Source organism: Plectrocnemia conspersa, unplaced genomic scaffold (genome assembly GCF_051122295.1).
Source record: "Plectrocnemia conspersa isolate PC_06_02 unplaced genomic scaffold, ASM5112229v1 ptg000013l, whole genome shotgun sequence".
In the NCBI taxonomy this organism is placed as follows: domain Eukaryota; kingdom Metazoa; phylum Arthropoda; class Insecta; order Trichoptera; family Polycentropodidae; genus Plectrocnemia; species Plectrocnemia conspersa.
The window spans coordinates 4184213-4203113 of NW_028277177.1; the positions used below are offsets into that span (position 1 = coordinate 4184213).

Here is an 18901-nt window from a genome sequence, read left to right on the forward strand (position 1 = left end):
TGTAAATAAATCAATATATCTCGCACTCATGAACACTAACACAACTAACCTAGAAACCGTCGCGATGCAAATTAAACACTAAAATAGAATAATAATAATTGTCGCTGTGTATAGTTCCCCAGGATGTGAATTGACTTGTAATGATATTGGGAATTTGATTATTTTAACCGAAGATCTTAACGCTAGACACATGCATTGGAATTGTTCTGGTGTGAACCGATCTGGGACAACGCTTTTTAATTATTTACACAACACGGATACAATTTTAAACTTTCATCGGGACACGATCACAGTGGTTTCGTTCATAAAGACACCCAGAAAAAACTGTTGCTTTATTAGAAAGGGGTTGACATTATAGACAGGCCTGCCGAGAGGAGCAAATTCCCAAGGCCCGACTCTGGAAAAAGTCATAGCTAGAATATATTTATATAAATAATAAAAATCGACCTCAAATAATGAATCTGAACTAAGCTACGGTTGTTTAAAATGTATGTACTGATGTGTTTCAGGTATAAGTTCCTTCAGCCCTTTTTATTAACATTGCCTTCAAAAGCACACACTTTCTAGGTAGTACTTTTACAATAAATATTATTATTCAAAGGGACAGATTGTAGTTTTTTGACGCGGCTCCGTTTGTATTAAAATTTGTTTGCAAATTATTGTTGACTTTATTGCTTTTTAAATGTTTAAAAAATATTATACATGAGAGGAAATATTCAACGAATGTAAATTAGTAGGTATTCGATCTGAATTTTCAGATCAAATACCTGAATAATTGTTTTTTGCATTCTCCTATCGGGCAAAATTCGGTCTAGATGTGCTTTATTCAATTCTCACTCTTAATATTGTTATAAAGTCTTAATATAAACACTTGATAATCGAACGTTTTACTGCGATGGCACGATTTTATTGCTTTTGACCTGGACTAGAAGTTTACTATATGGCAGCACTTAGCAGCGAAGAAAACACGACTAATTATCAGGTTAATATTATGAGCAGATATTTTTAATGCCTAGTTAAAATGTCGCAACAGTGGCTAATTTTTATATTTATTTGTAGCATACAAAGGGTTAACTCGCACCTATTATTATTTATTCAAGAAATTATATTATGTTGTCAAAAATATATAAAATGCCATTTTTGTCATGGGGACCAGAATCATTGTTTTCCCAGGGCCCGGGTTTGCTCTCAGCGGCAAGTTCAAAGTTTTAATGAGTAATCCAAAAATTGTATGAAACTTCTTCGAGAGCTTAGTAACGACTCGTTGCACCTATTTTAAAGAATACGTTATTGGGATAAAAAAAAAACTTTATAGAAACAATCAATCAATATTTATTCAATATCCATATACAGACACGATTGTGAATATGATCATTTCAGAATACTATCTCTAACTAACGGTTTTAAGTAGTCTACGACGTCATTCGATATACATTCACACTATATACATAATTATTTTATTTACATTAAAACGTTACTGACATCAGCAACGCAAAAATTAATCTGCATTCGTACATTTGGGATCATTATAATTGTTGCCGAGATTTTTTCACCGTTCTTAACATAACCTGTCCGTAAAACGCAAAACGTACGCTCGCATCCTTACCAGACAGATAAAAGAAAAAAGAATCAATAAAAAAATAAAATAAAAAATAGCTACATTACCACTATATTTTTAAATATATAATTTTACAATACCAATTGTAGACTAATGAGGCCAGCGAAAAATAAAATTCTTATACATTTTAAGTGATTACATACTATTTCTTGTTGCATTATAAAAGTATTGATTCGTAAAAATATTTTAAGTTTAATATAAAATTTGCAATTCACTTCAATGTATGCCATATTAAAAATACGTTATTACATATATAAACCCACAAACTAAACTATATTATTTTAAATTATAAATATTTACAATTTTATAGATGTTTGCAAAAAAGTTTGGAATAGAAAATGCACAAATCAGCTGCAGGAAGTTTATACATACATACCTTAATACAATTCTCGTATTTGTTGTAACCTCTAAACACACAATTTTAGATGTAATCCGAGCACCATTTCCGTCGTATCTTTTACATTCATGTTTGGTCCTACTGAAGTCTGATACCTCTTCACATCAAACTTACATTACATCCATTACAGCGTACTTAATCTATATAAGAAAAGTTAAGAATTACAAAAGACCAATACGCTTAGGCTTTTATATAGAAAACAGACATGAAAAATATACAAACATCTAAACTCTGCATATATTAATCAATACTGTCGTCCGCGTTCATACTTTTCTCATCAATCTCTTTCAACAAATTGTCTTCGAGGGCACATTCCAATATTTTATCAATTTTATCAGAACTATTAATTTCAGCAATAGACTCGTGATTATTCAATTCGTCGTCGTTCAGAAGTTTTTCAGCTTCGATCGAATCTATAGTTTCTAATATATCGTCACTGGACTCAAATTTATCTTCAGTTGGAATATGTTTTAATATATCGTCGTTAGACTCGGATTTATCTTCAGTTGCAATTTCTTTTAATAAATCATCCGTAAACTCTGATTTATCTTTTAATAGATCGTCGTTAAACTCGGATTTATCTTCAGTTGTAATATCTTTCAATATATCGTCGTTAGACTCGGATTTATCTTCAGTTGTAATTACTTTTAATATATCGTCGTTAGACTCGGATTTATCTTCTGTTTGAAAATCTTTCAATATATCGTCGTTGGACTCGGATTTGTCTTCGCTCGGTTCTTGAACCGCTTCCGAAGTATCTTCCAAATCTGACTTATTTAACTCGTTATCTTTGCTGTTCTCGCTCGAACAAATCGATGGTTTTTCTGAGACGTCGTTCTTATCGAGAGGCGTCTCGTTCGAATTGCTTTTTTCAGAGAATAACGACAAATCTTGAAAATCATTATTTGAACTTCTTCCGAGCGCATTGATGAAGTTGCTATTGGAATTTTCGCTCTTGAACCCGCAAGATTCTTCCAAGTTGTTCATATTATCGACAGACATATGATCGACGTCGTTCTTTAATTCTTCATCAATGGCATTATCAGAGTTGTTCTTTAACGATTCGTTTCGCATTGCGCTATTATCATCAATGTCCATATTTATATCTTTATTTTTATCGTTCTCAGTTACATCGTCTTGTTTTTCACTCTCCTTAAACTCTTCTTTATCAGTATCATTTTGGATTAGCAGATCATCGTCCTTGTCGTCGATTTTAGTTGGGACTTCATTCTCGTCATTTTTACTCAAAATTGCACTTTCATTTTTATTTACTACGTCATTTTCATCACTTTTATTAGCAATTATGTCATTCTCATCAGCGTCCATATTAACGGTGCCAATATTATCATCTATGACATCTTTCGGGGTGCCCATATATTCGCACATCACGCTTTGAATCACAGGCATTCCATCCGATGAACTTTTTTTGGAATGGTTCATATGAGTGTATTTCATAGAATCACTTGAATTTTCGTCAATGAATATCGGTTCGTCGTCGTCCGGTTTCTTGTGAGTATCCGAAGTGATCTCGACTTTGTCATCGTCGTCTTCGTCATCGCTGAATAATTCAATGGAATTCTTCCCCTTGATCCAATGCTTGAAATCGTTGTTCAGATTGGATCTGAGATCGGTGAATCGCTGACAAGTAACCTTCAGCAACTGATCAAATTGAAAGTGTAAGTCTTTAATTTCTTGCACTGATTTTCCTCTTAAATTGCTAGTGTTTTTCTTCATCTTCGTCAACTTTTTCGAAATAAACGCTATGAAATCGTAAGCATTGTAAAGGTTGTATGTGTACCATTCGACGGAAGAGTTATTTTCACTATTTGCTGAATTCACTACAGGCGTAGAAGAAGTGGGTATACTTTTGCTTGAATTATCTCGCTTCGACGATGAAGTCACTTCTTTTTCTGGATTTTGAGGTTTCTCTTGACTTTTGCTCTTTTCGTTTTGTACAACCGGCGTCGTCCATGCATGAGGTGACGATTTGTTTTGCTGATTCATTCGTTTCGACCGTCTTCCCGGACCCGGTTTATTCTCATTCAACTTGGACGGCGTACGCACGGTGAGACTTGGACGAGCCATGAGAGCGACGGTCGGCTCAGTCGGAATGACTATGGTAGCCGAATACCCGCCGGGCATTTTTGGATTGACGTTAACGGCAAACACTCGACCGTCGGGCAATTGATACATTTTACTCGTAGATAATGTTGCCGGATCGACTCTAAATTTAAGTCCTCCGGTCACCTTATTGATGGACACGTCTTTATCGGACATTTGTATTAAATTATTGGGATTGATTTCGATGCACTTAGGTTTGGGATCCGTTAGAGCGGAGAGCGGTCTTGGGATCAACTTTGGAGTTGGCGTCAAACATTGAACGTCATCGTCTATGATTTTCATAGGCATAGGTGGAGGAAGAGGCTCGGCAATTTTTATCGGCTCGTCGAGTTCTTCCGTCACTTCGCAGACGGGTTCCAAAGGCATAGGTAAATCTGGAGTACAAATCAAATTATCGTCTTCGTAATGCGAATCATTATTTTGCATATTAGACATATCCAATCCCTAAAATAAAATATAAAATTAAATCAATTACACAACATAAATATATATCGATATACACAAAGATCAAATACCTGAGTCAAACTTTCAATAGATAAGTTAACGTTATCGTTACTGTAATTGACATAAGGAGATGCGTAATTGTTATGCATCATACCGTTGTACATCATGAATTGATTACTAATATGCATATTCATGTTGTTTTGCCTCTTTCTTTCGGCTCTACTACCTCCACGTCCCATGCCGTAAGGCATTCTCGGAGTCGACGGCGATTTTATATTGCCCATTGGCGGCGTCGAAATACCCATTGCAAATTTTTTAATCGACGAGGGCGCCGTCACAGATAACGCCGACGGCAAGTTAGCTAATATGGCTGACGTGGCTGGTTGCGAACTGATCTTTTTTATGGTCACGGGAGAGGCTAATCTTTTAAGCGCCTTTTGGCAATCGGCAGACAGATTTTTCTTATCAGGTGTAACGATCTTTTTCGAATCATTCAACGACTGTTTAGATTTTCCGGCATTATTCGGTTTTGGCGTTTTACGTTTGCAGCATCCAGATTCATCCGTAAGACATTCTTTTTGAATCTGCATCCGCTTACTAGGATCTGCGATGGTGTTGGCATACCTAAGAAACATTGTAGATTAGTATCAACTTTCTAAAATCAAGATCGGGTGTATAAATGGCTATTTCATATGAAAATAGAGGGATAAAAATAGCCCACAAATCAGTAAATGAACATGAGAGCTTATCAGTACAAAAAACTTAGGTTCAGCTTGCAAAATGTTGATTAGTTCTCTGTAAACTTATTCTCATTGAGCGACTGATTTTACATATTCGAGATGATCATGAATTGATTAAAACCCTTTGTGTGATAATCAACAATATAACGTTGTTCATGATAACATTAAATAAATGTAAACAACAACAGTGGATATAATAAGAAAAAAATATTGGATTGTAAAGGGTTAAACGGCTAAAGGATCGTTTTCTATCAAATATATAATAATAAAAAAAAACCTACACCCATCCATTAAACAGAAAAAAATTGATAATAAAGTGAAAAGCAGAAACTCGTTTGTACACAAAACGCAAAAAATATATATCAGATTTAATGAAAATCGTACTTATTCTTCAATTGACAATATCGCTTTGCAGCCCATAAAGATGCACGATGACACCATAGACTTTTCTGATTGCATAAGAAACAATTCCAATCGTCGATGGATTCAATATCTTCAATTTTTGACTGACCAAAGTTTCTCTTAATGCAATTCTAAAATAAAACAAAATTCGTTACTATTGAAATACTCTCCTTAAATAATGAGCACAGTGATAAATTACACACTTCGCAAAAGACGACAGGACAGGAAGCGCAGCAGTAAACTTGTCCTCCCTGTCCACACCATCGGCAATATAACTCGCTGCCGTCTTCGCCCTTCAAGAATTCGCCACTATTGTAAAATTCTAAACAATCGATACAGATGAGAGTTCGCAGCAAAGGATGCATGTGTAACTTGTTGACATTTTGAGCCGAGAGTCCCAAATGCTTGTTGCATGCTGTACAGTGCATCCGAGCGAGCTTCACTCGGTTCAGATCTGAAATACACACAAAATTGTACGTGAATATGACAATAAAATTAATAAAACCTATGTATATAAAATAATCACCAGAATATTTTCGAATGCAAAATTGACGCTCGTCATCCGTGACACAATCATCGTCAAAGTCCTTCACAGTTGGAGCTGTATTGTAAACAATAAATAAAATATAATAATAAATGATATGATTTATATAACAATAATATGAGCATAATAGATAAAAATTAAAATCAGGTACAAAAGTTTATAAGACACTGGTTTGACATATATTTACGATAGAAAGTGACTGCGAACAGTTCGCTATGACTTCATTACAAATATCGATGCTGTCACTGTTTATTTTCAATCAAGAATGCAATGACTCCACGTAAGTACCCAAGCGTATACAAAACAAGTTTAGGTTCTTATATTTATTATTACACTGATAGACAGTGAGCACTATCCAAGAGTCATGTGACGCATGGCTTTCAATGTGTGCCAGAACATCGAAGATGAAGTTTAGGGTGAAACATAGGCTGGGAAAGTGACAATTCTGCTCACTGCAGTCCGGCCTTGTAAAAAAAACCATAACATCATAAAACTTGTCGTTGCAAGACAAGCATTAGGACCAGATGTCGGCAAAATTCTAGTAAGAAGTCCTCGGGCATCCCCCATATAGTTCTGACATTGCTCATAGCATTTTTTTGTCCAACTCCTTATAATAAAACTTTCAGGGAACGCTTTTCCGATAACAGCCAAAAGAATTTAACACTGCCGGTGTTCAGATACTCAATACTCAAGTTTAAGTTAAAAAATAAACATTTTTATCTCAATGTGTAACTACATATAACTATGTTTCAAAACTCAAGTGTTGCCTTGGAGGACTTAAATTACTATACTAAAAGTGGATTTAAAATTATAAACATCGCTTTTAAGATGTTTTTGTGGCTTACAGACTGCACGGAATAGCCAAAATATCAACTGTTAAAAGCGTCTTAGTTCAGTGAGTCTATAACGCATACTGCTTGCGGTCGTCAAGAAGTATAGCGAGTGTGGAAGTTTTGATTTCGAGTTCTGATTTTTTTACATAGATGACTTTCTGATAATGGATTTAACTTATTGATGATAATAGGATTTCATTCCTTTTTTGGGGTGAGAATCTCGATTTAGATTAGTTTTTGTCAACGGCCAGTTTGTTTTATTTAATTAACACAGAAAGATGTTTATTTTTAATCGCCCTGTTCCCAGGAATCTTTCTGTTGGTCAAGCATGATTAACAGGTGGGCGAAGGGTCGATTTGTTATGGAAGAATCGTTAGTGCACAGTTTTAATTAAATTAATGGCGAAGAAATAAACCCGTACTATGTTCCAAATATAGTCAAAATTCTTCTATCTTTCAGATAGCTGAAGGATTCCTCTCTCTCTGTAAAAACGGATTAAAGTGGTTTTGACAAAAGTTAAAAATATGTCAAATATACATTGTTTAAAAAATGTTCTTTCTATTGGCCAACTCTGACTTTCTGTCGATTGCTCTCTTCAGTTTAGTCAATTATGAGCAGTGGAATTTATAAATACCCTTCCGATCCCACAAAATACACAACATGACATTCTTTAGGTGCAATCAAGTCTTTACGATTGTCTATATTGGCTCACTTTGACCATGATTTTTTCAAATAACTTTTTTGTACTGAATCTTTTTACAATGACTCAGAATTTATATTAAAAGGTCAGAATACATCAGTTAGAATAAATATTAGATGGTCAGAATTTACATTAAATAGTAAAAATTATTTTGACAGATGGTCAGAATCATTTTTTTTAGTCAGTATTTAAAATATAATTTATATTACATCTGTATTTTAATCTCAAGGTCAGTTTTGTGTTGACAAATAGCCAGCATAATAATATATGGTCATTATTTGATCGGGCTCGCAACATTGTCAAACGTCAACACAACAAACTAAACATGCTTTCCATCACCGCTGTCGTTATTCTCGCTTCGTTCGTCGCTCTGAATACCTTCGCATCATACGTACAATTAAATAGATTCGTTGAGTTAGTCATGGGATGTTCACTGCTCTGACCAACGCTCGCTCGCACCGAACTTGTCCAACAGTTCAAGTGCGAGCGAGATATTATATAAAATATTTCTAAAAAAATGATTTATTGCACATTTATATTTATAAATATTTTTTAATACACATAATCGACCTATATTTTAATTCTGACCAGTTGATATTTATTCTGACCCTGAATAATATAATTATGACCAAGATTCTAATCGAGATTTGATTTTTATTCTGACCCAAAGTTGATTTAAATTCTGACCATTTATAATTATTACTTGTAAGTTGTTTGAGGAAAAACTCCTTGCATTTAAGTAATGAATCGCAAGCAGAAAGTCAAATTTAATTGATGCGGCACCCGAGTGTTGATCTTCCTGAACATTCCTAAATGTCTCGAAACAGGAGCGGCAGCAATATTTAGTGCCTGGACAATCTTAACCTCTCAGTCTTGATTGTAACGTAATTTTTCACTCTTTAAAACTCTGAAACAGTTTTTCGCACATGTGCAATACAACTTTTGTTTATTGAAATAGCATGTCACTTCTTTTTTAAATTTAACGAATTAGCTTTGTATGTATTTTTTCATTAAATTACATTTGTATCGGTTGATACAAATGTAATATAATGAAAACAAAAATGTGACAAATCAACTAAATAGCTATAGTTGAGTTGCTATACATTTCGTTCTATGGCAGACATTAAATACTCTTTTAAGAAACCAATACACAGCATCCATTTCCGCATTAAGTTTGATCTTTAGTATTAATAGAACATTATCTACTTTAAAAGGCGATGCGAGATGAGGAGAGGGGAGGGGGTGGGTCGCTATTGTAATTTTATAAGAAAATTGTGATAAAAGCAATGATAATGTTTCACATGAAAACATGACAAGATCCCTAAGATTGAGACTAATAGCAAACAGTAAAGTTTGATCTGCAAACAAAGCATACTAAAAGAATGAAGGCGAAGCTCCATTTTTAAAAAAAAAAAAAATTTATTATTATTGAGGTCTTAAGCGACGCTTTCACGTCCCAGTCAACTTTTGACACTACGATGAGCGATTAGTATCCGCTTTAATTAATTAATTAAAAAGAACGACTAATGGGAGATTCGCGCATTAGGAATTAAAATCGTCGGAAGCCGGTCAGACTAACGTCTGGAGCAAGATCGAAGGTAAAGAGAAGCGGTCGAAGGGGCGTAGGAGGCGGAAGGGGCGAAATGGTGCAAGAGGCGGAAATGGCGCACCTGGCAATTTGAGGGACGACTCTAAGATGTCGTCGAGACTCATGATGACGATGAGGTCTCAGCCTCAGCCACCGCCGACGCCGGCCGGCCGAAAGCCACACCGCAACGACAGACGCCGCGGCTAGGGCCTGCAAGACGGCAACTTGACGGTGGACGGCGCGAACTCTTTCGCCGTCGATCGTTACTTATCGCCCCCTTCGACGAATATAAAAAACGTTTTGTTCCTAACTAGTCGCATAAACGTAAAACAAAGCGGTTTACTAATTTCGATATTCGTGATACTTGATATTATATATATCTCACATATAGGCACTAAATTTCAGTACGAATAATCCAATCACCACTTTGCCAAACTTTATTTTGATTTTTATATTTAAATAGTTAAGCTTACATACATACATAGAAATAGAATACGTGTTACTGGTTTTTTAATAATCATTTTTAAAATTATATTATTTTAATATATATATAATGAAAAAATAAAAACGTTAATGGTTAAAATTTTAAATAAAATCTAAAAACTATAATTCCAATAATAGGAAAAACCTATAAGTACTAATTTAAATACATACAAAAAAACACAGCCTGAATTTGCATTCAATTTCTAATAAAAATCTAAAACGTCTGCTTATCCTTAATGTATTTCCTTACAATTTGGAAATGCATCATCTTATTGCGAAACACAATCTAGATGCAACAATATCATTGCCGTCATTTAGCAAAATATTTTAAAAAACCTATAGCGCTTAAAAAATCTCTTTGAAATAAAGAATACATTCCTGTCTACGAGACCCTTTTTTTATTATATTCTCTGTTCAGGTTGTTTGATATTTTTTCAAAATAAATATAAAAATCTATTGTGGGAAACGTGGCAACGTAGGATATTCTTAAACAAAAACAAACTAACTAACCTAAAACAGAAAAGTACTAAATAAAATTATTTAGCAAAAAAAGGATTCAAGTGAATCTGTTCCTGTATAAAGTATGTTAACATGGAAGTGGGAAAGCGTCTCGCGAACATAAAATACCTAAGAATACTTAAAGAGGGAATATTTTCTGAAAAAACACTATAGTTTTTTTTATGATTTATAGTAAATTTATTCGTATAGTTTACAAAATAAAATATCGAAAACTGTTATGGAACTTTTGATTAGTGAAATAATATGTTTTTGTATTTTATTTTAAAATGCTAGCGTAGTTTACTACGTAAACATTTTAAACACTACGAGGTGATGAATGCGTATAACTAAAAGATCTCAGGGCTTAAGCGGTGAATCATGGTCGATACAAACATTATGACCAAAGTCCCCACGCCACGAGTCACACTGTTTCTTCTTTATGCAGCGTTGCCGGATTTGTTAAGTCGAAGGTCGCGACAAAACAGTGTTGCCATGCAATAGTACTTTCAACGCAGATATGTCCTCGTTCGATCCATCAATGCGTTTGAAAGAGAGGGGGGGCATCTGTTTATTTAAACAATATACAATAAAACATTAGATTGTGAGCATATCTCGTTCCAGAAGCACGTTTGTAACTGAAATCATTCGTATTGTCAGGGCTGTGGAGTCGGAGTCGGAGTTGGAGTAGTGGTGTTTTGGCCGGAGTTGGAGTCGGAGTCGTGAAAAATGAGCGACTCCGACCATTTTTTCTATAAAATGCATTTTTTTAAATTACGAAATTTACGAAGTTTTATTTGCGTAATAATGAGTGTATAGCGTATGAATATTAAACGTGTAGAAGAACATCAAAAATACCTGATAAAATTAAACTTTTTTGAGTCGGAGTGGAGTCGTGTTGTTGGTAAATATCGGAATCGGAGTCATGTTTTCTTAACGACTCCACAGCCCTGCGTATTGCAAAGAGAATTTCTCATGAGAAATAATTGAAACTCAAATGATTCGTTCTACAACACGAAAATATTCATATAAAAATAAATAATAAAAAAAAATAATATATAGTTTTATTTCAATTTAATATAAAATTATTAAATTTAATCGTTCCTGGTGTGGGAATGAAAAAAGGAGAGGATCATTGTTATTTGTTGACTAGTGATGAGCAAAATTGAGAATTTTAAGCAGGACGAAAAAAAAAATTATAAAGAGGCTAAGAAATAATAAAACAATATAGAAAGTTAATCATTTAGTTCAGCTAAGATAAGAAAATGCAAATTCAGCGTATTTAAACATAAAAGCTTTTATATAATTATTTGCCTGTCAAAAGCCAGAATTTGTTTGAAATCTATGTAAATAATACAATACAAAATCCCGATACATAAATACAAAATGAAAATATTGTAAATTAAATGTAAGTGCTATTATAAACATATATTCTGCCAACAGCATATTCCGTCCAAATTTTGTGATCACCCAAATTAATCCAAAGCCCAGCACAACAATGTTGACAGAATGCGAAACATTCAACCAAGTGTTGCAATGTTTGTATCTAAAAATCTGTTTTTTTTTTAATCTTCAAATTTTCCCCGTCACCGTTAATTCCCACCCGTAAAACCTGTTTTTCCGTTGGCACATCTCTAATGTTGGCTTATTGAATTTATTTCTTGTGCGACTAAAAAGAAACCTATCCAATGACATGCTTTTGTCTTCTTTTAAGAATTTCACGGAAATGTTACATTGCATTGTTGTTAAACATGTCCATAGCTCGCAACCTTATTAAGCACCACCATGTTGACAACACTCGTTTATTAAGTTTAAATTTATTTAAAAAAATGCTCGGCTCGCGAAACCCTCGCAGATTAAATTATGTTACGCCATGTTTATAAAGTTAACTTTTAAGAAAAGTTTGCTGGAAATCTAATTAAAATTACAAGTGTCTTTATTTTGCTTTCAAACTAATAATTATTCATCAAGTTTCAAGAGAAAAACAATAATTATTATTAAAACATAGTTTTATTTATAATTTTCAACGAGTTAACAAATAACATAACCAATTCAAAATTGGTTGCAATGTTTATCTTCTAAAATAGAAAGTCTTTTATCCATAATGTGAAGTACTGTATGAACGGCGGTGAGGTGACATACTACTGAAAACATGGGAGAATATGAATTTGGCGGTACTTTTTCTAGATTTGAACTATCCGTCTTCTCTTCACAAGGATCGGGATTTTTCATAGGAGATTCTTTCTTGCTGGATTGAGGACAATTCTGAAACTCAGTCGAGGCGTTATCAGGTTTGGTGGAGAAAGAGCATTTCGTTTCTTCGAAAAACAATCCCTATACATTTAACATATTATAATTAACTATATTTAAAATAACATCATACAGTATTTTACAATTTTGTAGCATTAAAGATTTATATAAAAATAAAATACATTATATGAGCATCTTAAACGCTAACCTCATCATCTATATTACCGAATACCATAGATTTTCTCGCATCTACGACTCTCGATAACGTCTTGTCGGTAAGGATATCTTTAGGTTCGATTGCCGCTTCTAGATTTGATATGTTTTCTTTTGTGTCTGAAATGTTTTGAGCGTCCACAAAATTGGTTTTCCAAATCATGATCTACATAAATAAAAAATATATTATTTTATCATTATTGAAAATTTAAGAATAATTTATACCTGTTTATCAGCTCCGCCGGATGCAAAATATTCACCGTCTTTTGAAAATGTGACGGCCGATATCGCTCCACTGTGTCCCATCAATGTATACACCGGATGGCCTTCTAATAGATCTAAAATCTACAATTATAATTATAAGATCATAGTCTGAAAAAAATCATAGCTTTATTTCTTAAAATACCTTCATAGTTTTATCTTGACTAGCAATCAATAAATAATTTCCAGTTGGATGAAATGATAGCTGAGTTATCGCATCGACATGTGCTCTATAAAATATCAATAAAAGTTTTTAAAAAAAATAATCATTAGAAATCGTATACATTTCAGATATCCACCTGTAATGTTGTAGTAATTCATGTTTTCTAATATCATATAGTTTAATGGTGCCATTGGATAGACCGACTGCTAAATAGTTGTCGGACGGATGCCATGCCAAATATAATCCGTGTCCTTTGAGCTCTTGATATGTGTGTACGCAATGGACATCGTTTGAACTCCAAATTTTGATAGATCTGTCGTCTGAGCATGATGCTAATAATGTTCCATCTGAAGAGAACCTAGCGCAACGAACCCAATTTCTATGTCCAGTGTAAGATTGTAGAAACTTTTTCCGATGTACTGTCCATAGCTTTATTGTTTTGTCATCTGAAGAACTCAAAATCTAAAAAAAATTATGAGCAATTGATATCATTTCTAAGACATAACTTTTCATTTATAAGTACATAATGTTGATTTTGTTCCCTGTAAAATTTAACCAGAAACGTTACTAACAGTTGGTGAAAAAATTTGTATTTTTTTACTTATAATAGTATTTTATTTTATTACATATAAATAGGAATAGAAAAGCAGCTATAAACCGGTAGATTTATTACCATTAGTAATTTCCTCCAAGATAAAAAATGTGTTTTTTTAATACTCTGCTATGTTAGTATTTTATTACAGATTTCCTGAGAACAAATGTCTGCAATTAATAGAGCAATTTGGCCTTCAAAGAGAAGCGTAATTTGTTCAAAATATTTTCAATTAGATTCATTTTACACTAGCAATAAATGTTTAATAATGAAAAAACTACACAGAAACAATAAAAATTTAAATATTGATGACGTTTAAAATTCATTAAATTAATTCGAAATCTAAAGATTTAGTAGAGCCTTTTTTTAAAAATATCCCGGAAAAATGGAAAGTTACAACTGTGACGGATAGAAAAATACTCCTGCATACGTTTTGTAGGCCATAATCCCATATTTAAAATGACACAATCATTTTTTTCAGTTACCAACAATGTTATTGTATAGTGTTGTTATTGCTGTAATGCTGAAGATTGGTACAACTGGTCGATCTGTCACTCGCATGTCGGCAGTCCATTATCATTATCAAGGTGTTTTAGAGCCAACTTGTTTGGTTGGGCTTGTAACATTGTCAGATGTCAACACAACGAGTCAAGCGTGCAATCCGCTGCCGCTCTGTCGTTATTCCCGTTTCGTTCGTCGCTCTAAATACCTTTGCATCCTACATACAATCAAAGTTTCGTTGAGAGTTATTCATGGGGTGTTTAATGTTCTAACCAACGCTCGCTCGCACTTAACCTGTCTAACAGTTTAGGTGCGAGTGAGATATTTTATAAAATATTACTAAAATAAATAACTTATTGCCCATTTATATTTAAAAATATTTTTTTTTTTTTTTTATTTACATAATGGACCTATATTTTAATTCTGATTGTCCTACATTTTTATTTTGATCATTTGATATTTATTCTGACCCTGGATAATATAATTATGATCATTCATTATTTTAACTCGGATCGTCCTATATTTTTATTCTGACCAAATGCTATTTTATTCTAACCATTTGATATTTATTCCGACCATTCCTAATTTTAACTCTGATCGTCCTATATTTTTATTCTCACCATATGCTATTTTTATTCTAACCATTTGATATTTATTCTGACTCTGAATAATATTATTATGACCAGACTGTTAATAAAATTCTGACTGAGATTCTATTTTTATCCGACTCAAAGTTGATTTAAATTTTTGCCGTTAATTTTTGTCCAATCATTTTATATTGATCTTGAAGATTGTCATGTTGGAAATTTTTATATTTGCGTATTTATTTGTTTCACAAACTATTTTGCTAATTAGATGATCAATATAAAATAATCAATAGTCTGGGTACAATTTGAGGTCCACAACTTTTATCACCTGACGATTATTGAAATTTAAAAGGCACATAGTTCTCAAATCTGGAGCGGCAATACATATTTGAGATATTGTTTCTTCACTGACATTGTCGCTAATATTAAAGTAAGATTTCTGATAGGCCTAATTTTAAAATCACTATCTTCTCTATCCTCATCGGAAAAGATAAAAATCAAATTAAAAATCTTCTCCATCACTATCAATAAAATACATATCTTCGAAATCACTAGATTCAGCCATGGCACATTTTTTTTAAATAATTTAAAATAAGATCTACAAAAAAATCAAAAATATAAATAATCAAAAAACGTTAACCCTTTTTACATTTTACTTATAGATAAAATATTAGGTATTTGTATTGAGTAAAATGACTACGTATTCAATACTTTCACACCTGAGATAATAAAATTATGTACTTTTGTGTTAATTTTTAGGTTCTTCCAAATAACTGGAAGTAGTTAACTCATAAATACATGTTAAATAGTAGTTAACTTATAAATACATAAATAAATAGTATCGAAAAATTTGCATCGCTTGAATAATTTATATTCAAATCAGTAAATCCATCAATATACTAGAAATATCCAACATGTTTTTTTGACATTTTTATTAACTCTTTTCACTGTGAATAAAAAAAAACTTCTCCAACGGTAGTTTGCATGAATCTAAAAATATACAATCCATTGTAACTAGGGATTCCAATCCCGGGATCCCGAACGATTTTCAATACCCGATGAGTCCCGGGATTATAAAACATAATCCCGAATTTTTCGGATTGGTTGATTTATCAAGCACAATCGAATTATTATTGACAACATCGTTATATTTCGTGCACAAACTTGCGCGAGTTGCACGTGTCATCTGTGAATCTTTGAGGCTGTGAGTCTGAACGTGCTTTTTCAGCAGCAGGCTGCTTAGGAACCAAAATCAGATCAAGGCTAAATGATAAAACACTTGATGCTTTGATGTTACTTCGTGAGTTTTATTCAAAATAATGTTTTCAATTAATTGTGTCTATGAATGTACATAGGTATGTGCATACATTGTCAAAAGTTCATTTTTTTCTTCTCAAATAAATATATAAGACCTTCCTTTTTTTATTTTTATTATATTATTTTCTATTTTAAGTCCAAGACTAAAATTATACGTACTTTATACATTGTACGTTATAAAAAACAGATGTAAAAATATATTGTATTATTCATTTTAAATTATTTTTATCGATAAAATAACATGAAAATTATCCCGGGACTGGTCCCGGGATCGACTAATTGCAATACCGAAATCCCGGGAGCAAAATTTTGTCCCGGGATTGGAATCCCTAATTGTAACGAAATAGTTCTTTATTCTGAAAAAAATAATATGGATCAATGAATGAATTGAATTTTAGTTCAGGTATATTTTATTGATAGATGCAAATAAATGGTTCTTAAAAGAACGGAATCTTATGAAAGAGCAATTTTTATTAATGTAAAATTGCATCATATTAATTTGACGGAATATTAATTTGTTGGAAAATAAAATTAAAAATTGTAAAACGATGCAAGCCGATTTTACGAATGTGGGATATTTTCCTTTTATATTTTTATTGACTGGCCAATTTGTGTCCTTCTCCTCTGAAAAAATGTGAAATGACGGCCCTGATTATAAACCAGAATTTCTCATGTTATCCCTCGAAGAAAATGTAAAAAAAAGTCGCAAATCTATCCCAAAAATACTTTTTAAAATATGTTGTTTCAGTGAAATCATATCAGAATATATTTTTACCGGTAGATATATATTTTTAGTGAAAATATAATTTATCTGGCATGTGCTAATATAATTATATGATTTCAACTTTTACACACTTATCTTTATTTATTTACATGCGGTGCATAAACGTTACAGTGAATGTAAATTTTTCAGTAAAGTTATATTTTCACTAGTGAAGTCCAAATATATTTTCACCAGTACATACATATTTCTACTAGCAATAATATAATTTAACTGAAGCGCTACTGAAATTATATGCTGCTCTAAACTGTCTATATAGCTCAATTTGACAATTTGCTATAAAATATTTCGAATTTTTCATTGTTTTGCTCAATTTTTGGGATGTTATTAAAAAAAATCAAATCAAAAGCGAATGCAAGATCCAATTATGAGTTTCACAGAAACAGTAACTGATTTGAATTTTTCATGCAAAATTTATGATTTATGCAAAAATTCTATTAAAATATCAAAAATAAAATGAGCAGATTATAAAATATACGTTGAAAAGAATTAGGCGATGTAGAAAGATGCCAGGAAAAGTATTAATTGATGCAGAACTTTCAATAGAAAATAAAATGATACATGTCATGAAAAAGTACTTGACCAATTGCAACGAGAAATATCAACACAATTTTCAAGACCTAAATAAAAGGTTTTTTCTAAAATAGATTAAAATAAGGTATAAGGTACGGGAAAATTGCACAAGTTTTGCGAATTTGTAGATTTTTTTATAGAAGTCGATGACTGTAAAATGCTGCTTACTACTCGCTAAGAAGTATTAACGAAAACCCATTTGAATCTTCTTATTTTTATTGTGTCATATGCAGATGATGTATTTACAAATCTTCCCATTTCACTGCAGATTCTTTAAACTGTTGCAGTTAAAGCCTATTTTGATATATTTGCCCCAATGGAACAAGATCGTCGGTGTAATACAACTCTTCTTAGCATTGAAAAATAAACATTAGAAAAAAATATTCATCAAAATCAGGAAAAATGAATCATTAATAAACTATTTTAGCTACAGTTCTGTCTCTGGATAAAAATAGTATTTTTTGATAAGATATTTATTTGAAGTGTTTAAAACTCGTCGAATCGGTCAAGAAGTAAGAAAAAGTGTGGTGTATAATTGCCTTACTCTCTCTCCACACGGCGAGAAGTCCACAGATCGAACGGTCTGCGAATGGGCTCTGAACTCTCCAGTCTCTCCTTTAACAGTGGGCACCCACAGTCTAACGGTGCGGTCCCTCGAGCTGGTGGCCACCAGCTTGCCCGAAGGAGCGAACGACGCGTCGGTGACGGCGTCTTTGTGACCTTGGAACCTGTAACACCTGGCAGTCGACTGGAAGTTCCATAGCATGAGCGAATGGTCCGCAGAGGCGGAAGCCAACTTCTGACCGCACGGGGCGAAGGCGAGGGCTGAGACGGCGCCGCGGTGCCCTCGAAAGTGGCGCTCCAGCGACGGGTCCGACCCCGAATCGCAATCCATCAAGTCGGATCCCATCGACCGTTAATACTTCGACACCCGCCACTATTTGGATTCGAGGAGTGTGCACGTAACGCCGCGATTTGCGACCATCAAAAAAATATATAATAAATAAAAATATTATATTTAAATTCACTTTTTAAAAAGCACACAAACAAATACACATTCTCCTCAATATTTTTTATTTATTATAAAATATGTTTTGAAAAAATGTACCATAGATCTAAATCAGTGATTCTTAAAATGAGCAATGGAGCCTTCGTGTAATTAGGGGCGGTATATGTAAATATATGATGGTGGAAGCAAAAAAAGCAGTGGAAAAATTCCAAATTTTTATTTGGAGTGTCAACAAGCCTTTATTATTTTTATATGCAAAAAAAAATTGTAAATAATGTGGGTTTTTGCT

At 33.0% G+C, this 18901-nt stretch overlaps 2 protein-coding genes across 3 annotated transcripts; both read right to left on the bottom strand.

Annotated features, from left to right (window-relative positions):
- Nucleotides 1–1308: 1308 nt before the first annotated feature.
- On the bottom strand, nucleotides 1309–9609 carry LOC148227082 (uncharacterized). Of its 2 annotated transcripts, XM_088201247.1 has the most exons (7): nucleotides 9470–9609; nucleotides 6249–6323; nucleotides 5926–6176; nucleotides 5705–5853; nucleotides 4652–5204; nucleotides 2238–4580; nucleotides 1309–2155 (listed from the first exon to the last, which is right to left on the bottom strand). In XM_088201247.1, exons 1-6 carry the CDS (start codon nucleotides 9510–9512, stop codon nucleotides 2256–2258), a joined length of 3396 nt encoding a protein of 1131 aa, XP_088057373.1. In that variant the 5' UTR covers nucleotides 9513–9609; the 3' UTR covers nucleotides 1309–2155; nucleotides 2238–2255. The 2 variants fall into 2 exon arrangements, with proteins under 2 accessions (XP_088057373.1, XP_088057372.1); XM_088201246.1 differs by having other exon boundaries at nucleotides 1309–4580.
- A 2750-nt stretch (nucleotides 9610–12359) lies between these two features.
- LOC148227083 (uncharacterized) lies at nucleotides 12360–18560 on the bottom strand. The gene is made up of 6 exons (XM_088201524.1): nucleotides 18148–18560; nucleotides 13389–13714; nucleotides 13235–13319; nucleotides 13054–13173; nucleotides 12824–12994; nucleotides 12360–12699 (listed from the first exon to the last, which is right to left on the bottom strand). The coding sequence occupies exons 1-6, from the start codon at nucleotides 18511–18513 to the stop codon at nucleotides 12418–12420; spliced, it is 1350 nt and encodes a 449-aa protein (XP_088057650.1). The 5' UTR covers nucleotides 18514–18560; the 3' UTR covers nucleotides 12360–12417.
- Nucleotides 18561–18901: the final 341 nt, after the last annotated feature.

Excerpts from the sequence above, each read along its gene's own strand:
- LOC148227082 (XM_088201247.1), bottom strand. The coding sequence starts at position 9,512 with ATGAGTCTCGACGACATCTTAGAGTCGTCCCTCAAATTGCCAG. Across the intron at positions 6,324-9,469 it reads GTCGTCCCTCAAATTGCCAG|CTCCAACTGTGAAGGACTTT; the intron begins GTGCGCCATTTC and ends TTTACAATACAG. Across the intron at positions 6,177-6,248 it reads TTGCATTCGAAAATATTCTG|ATCTGAACCGAGTGAAGCTC; the intron begins GTGATTATTTTA and ends TGTGTATTTCAG.
- LOC148227083 (XM_088201524.1), bottom strand. The coding sequence starts at position 18,513 with ATGGGATCCGACTTGATGGATTGCGATTCGGGGTCGGACCCGTCGCTG. Across the intron at positions 13,174-13,234 it reads GTCAAGATAAAACTATGAAG|ATTTTAGATCTATTAGAAGG; the intron begins GTATTTTAAGAA and ends TTATAATTGTAG. Across the intron at positions 12,700-12,823 it reads TCGGTAATATAGATGATGAG|GGATTGTTTTTCGAAGAAAC; the intron begins GTTAGCGTTTAA and ends TTAAATGTATAG.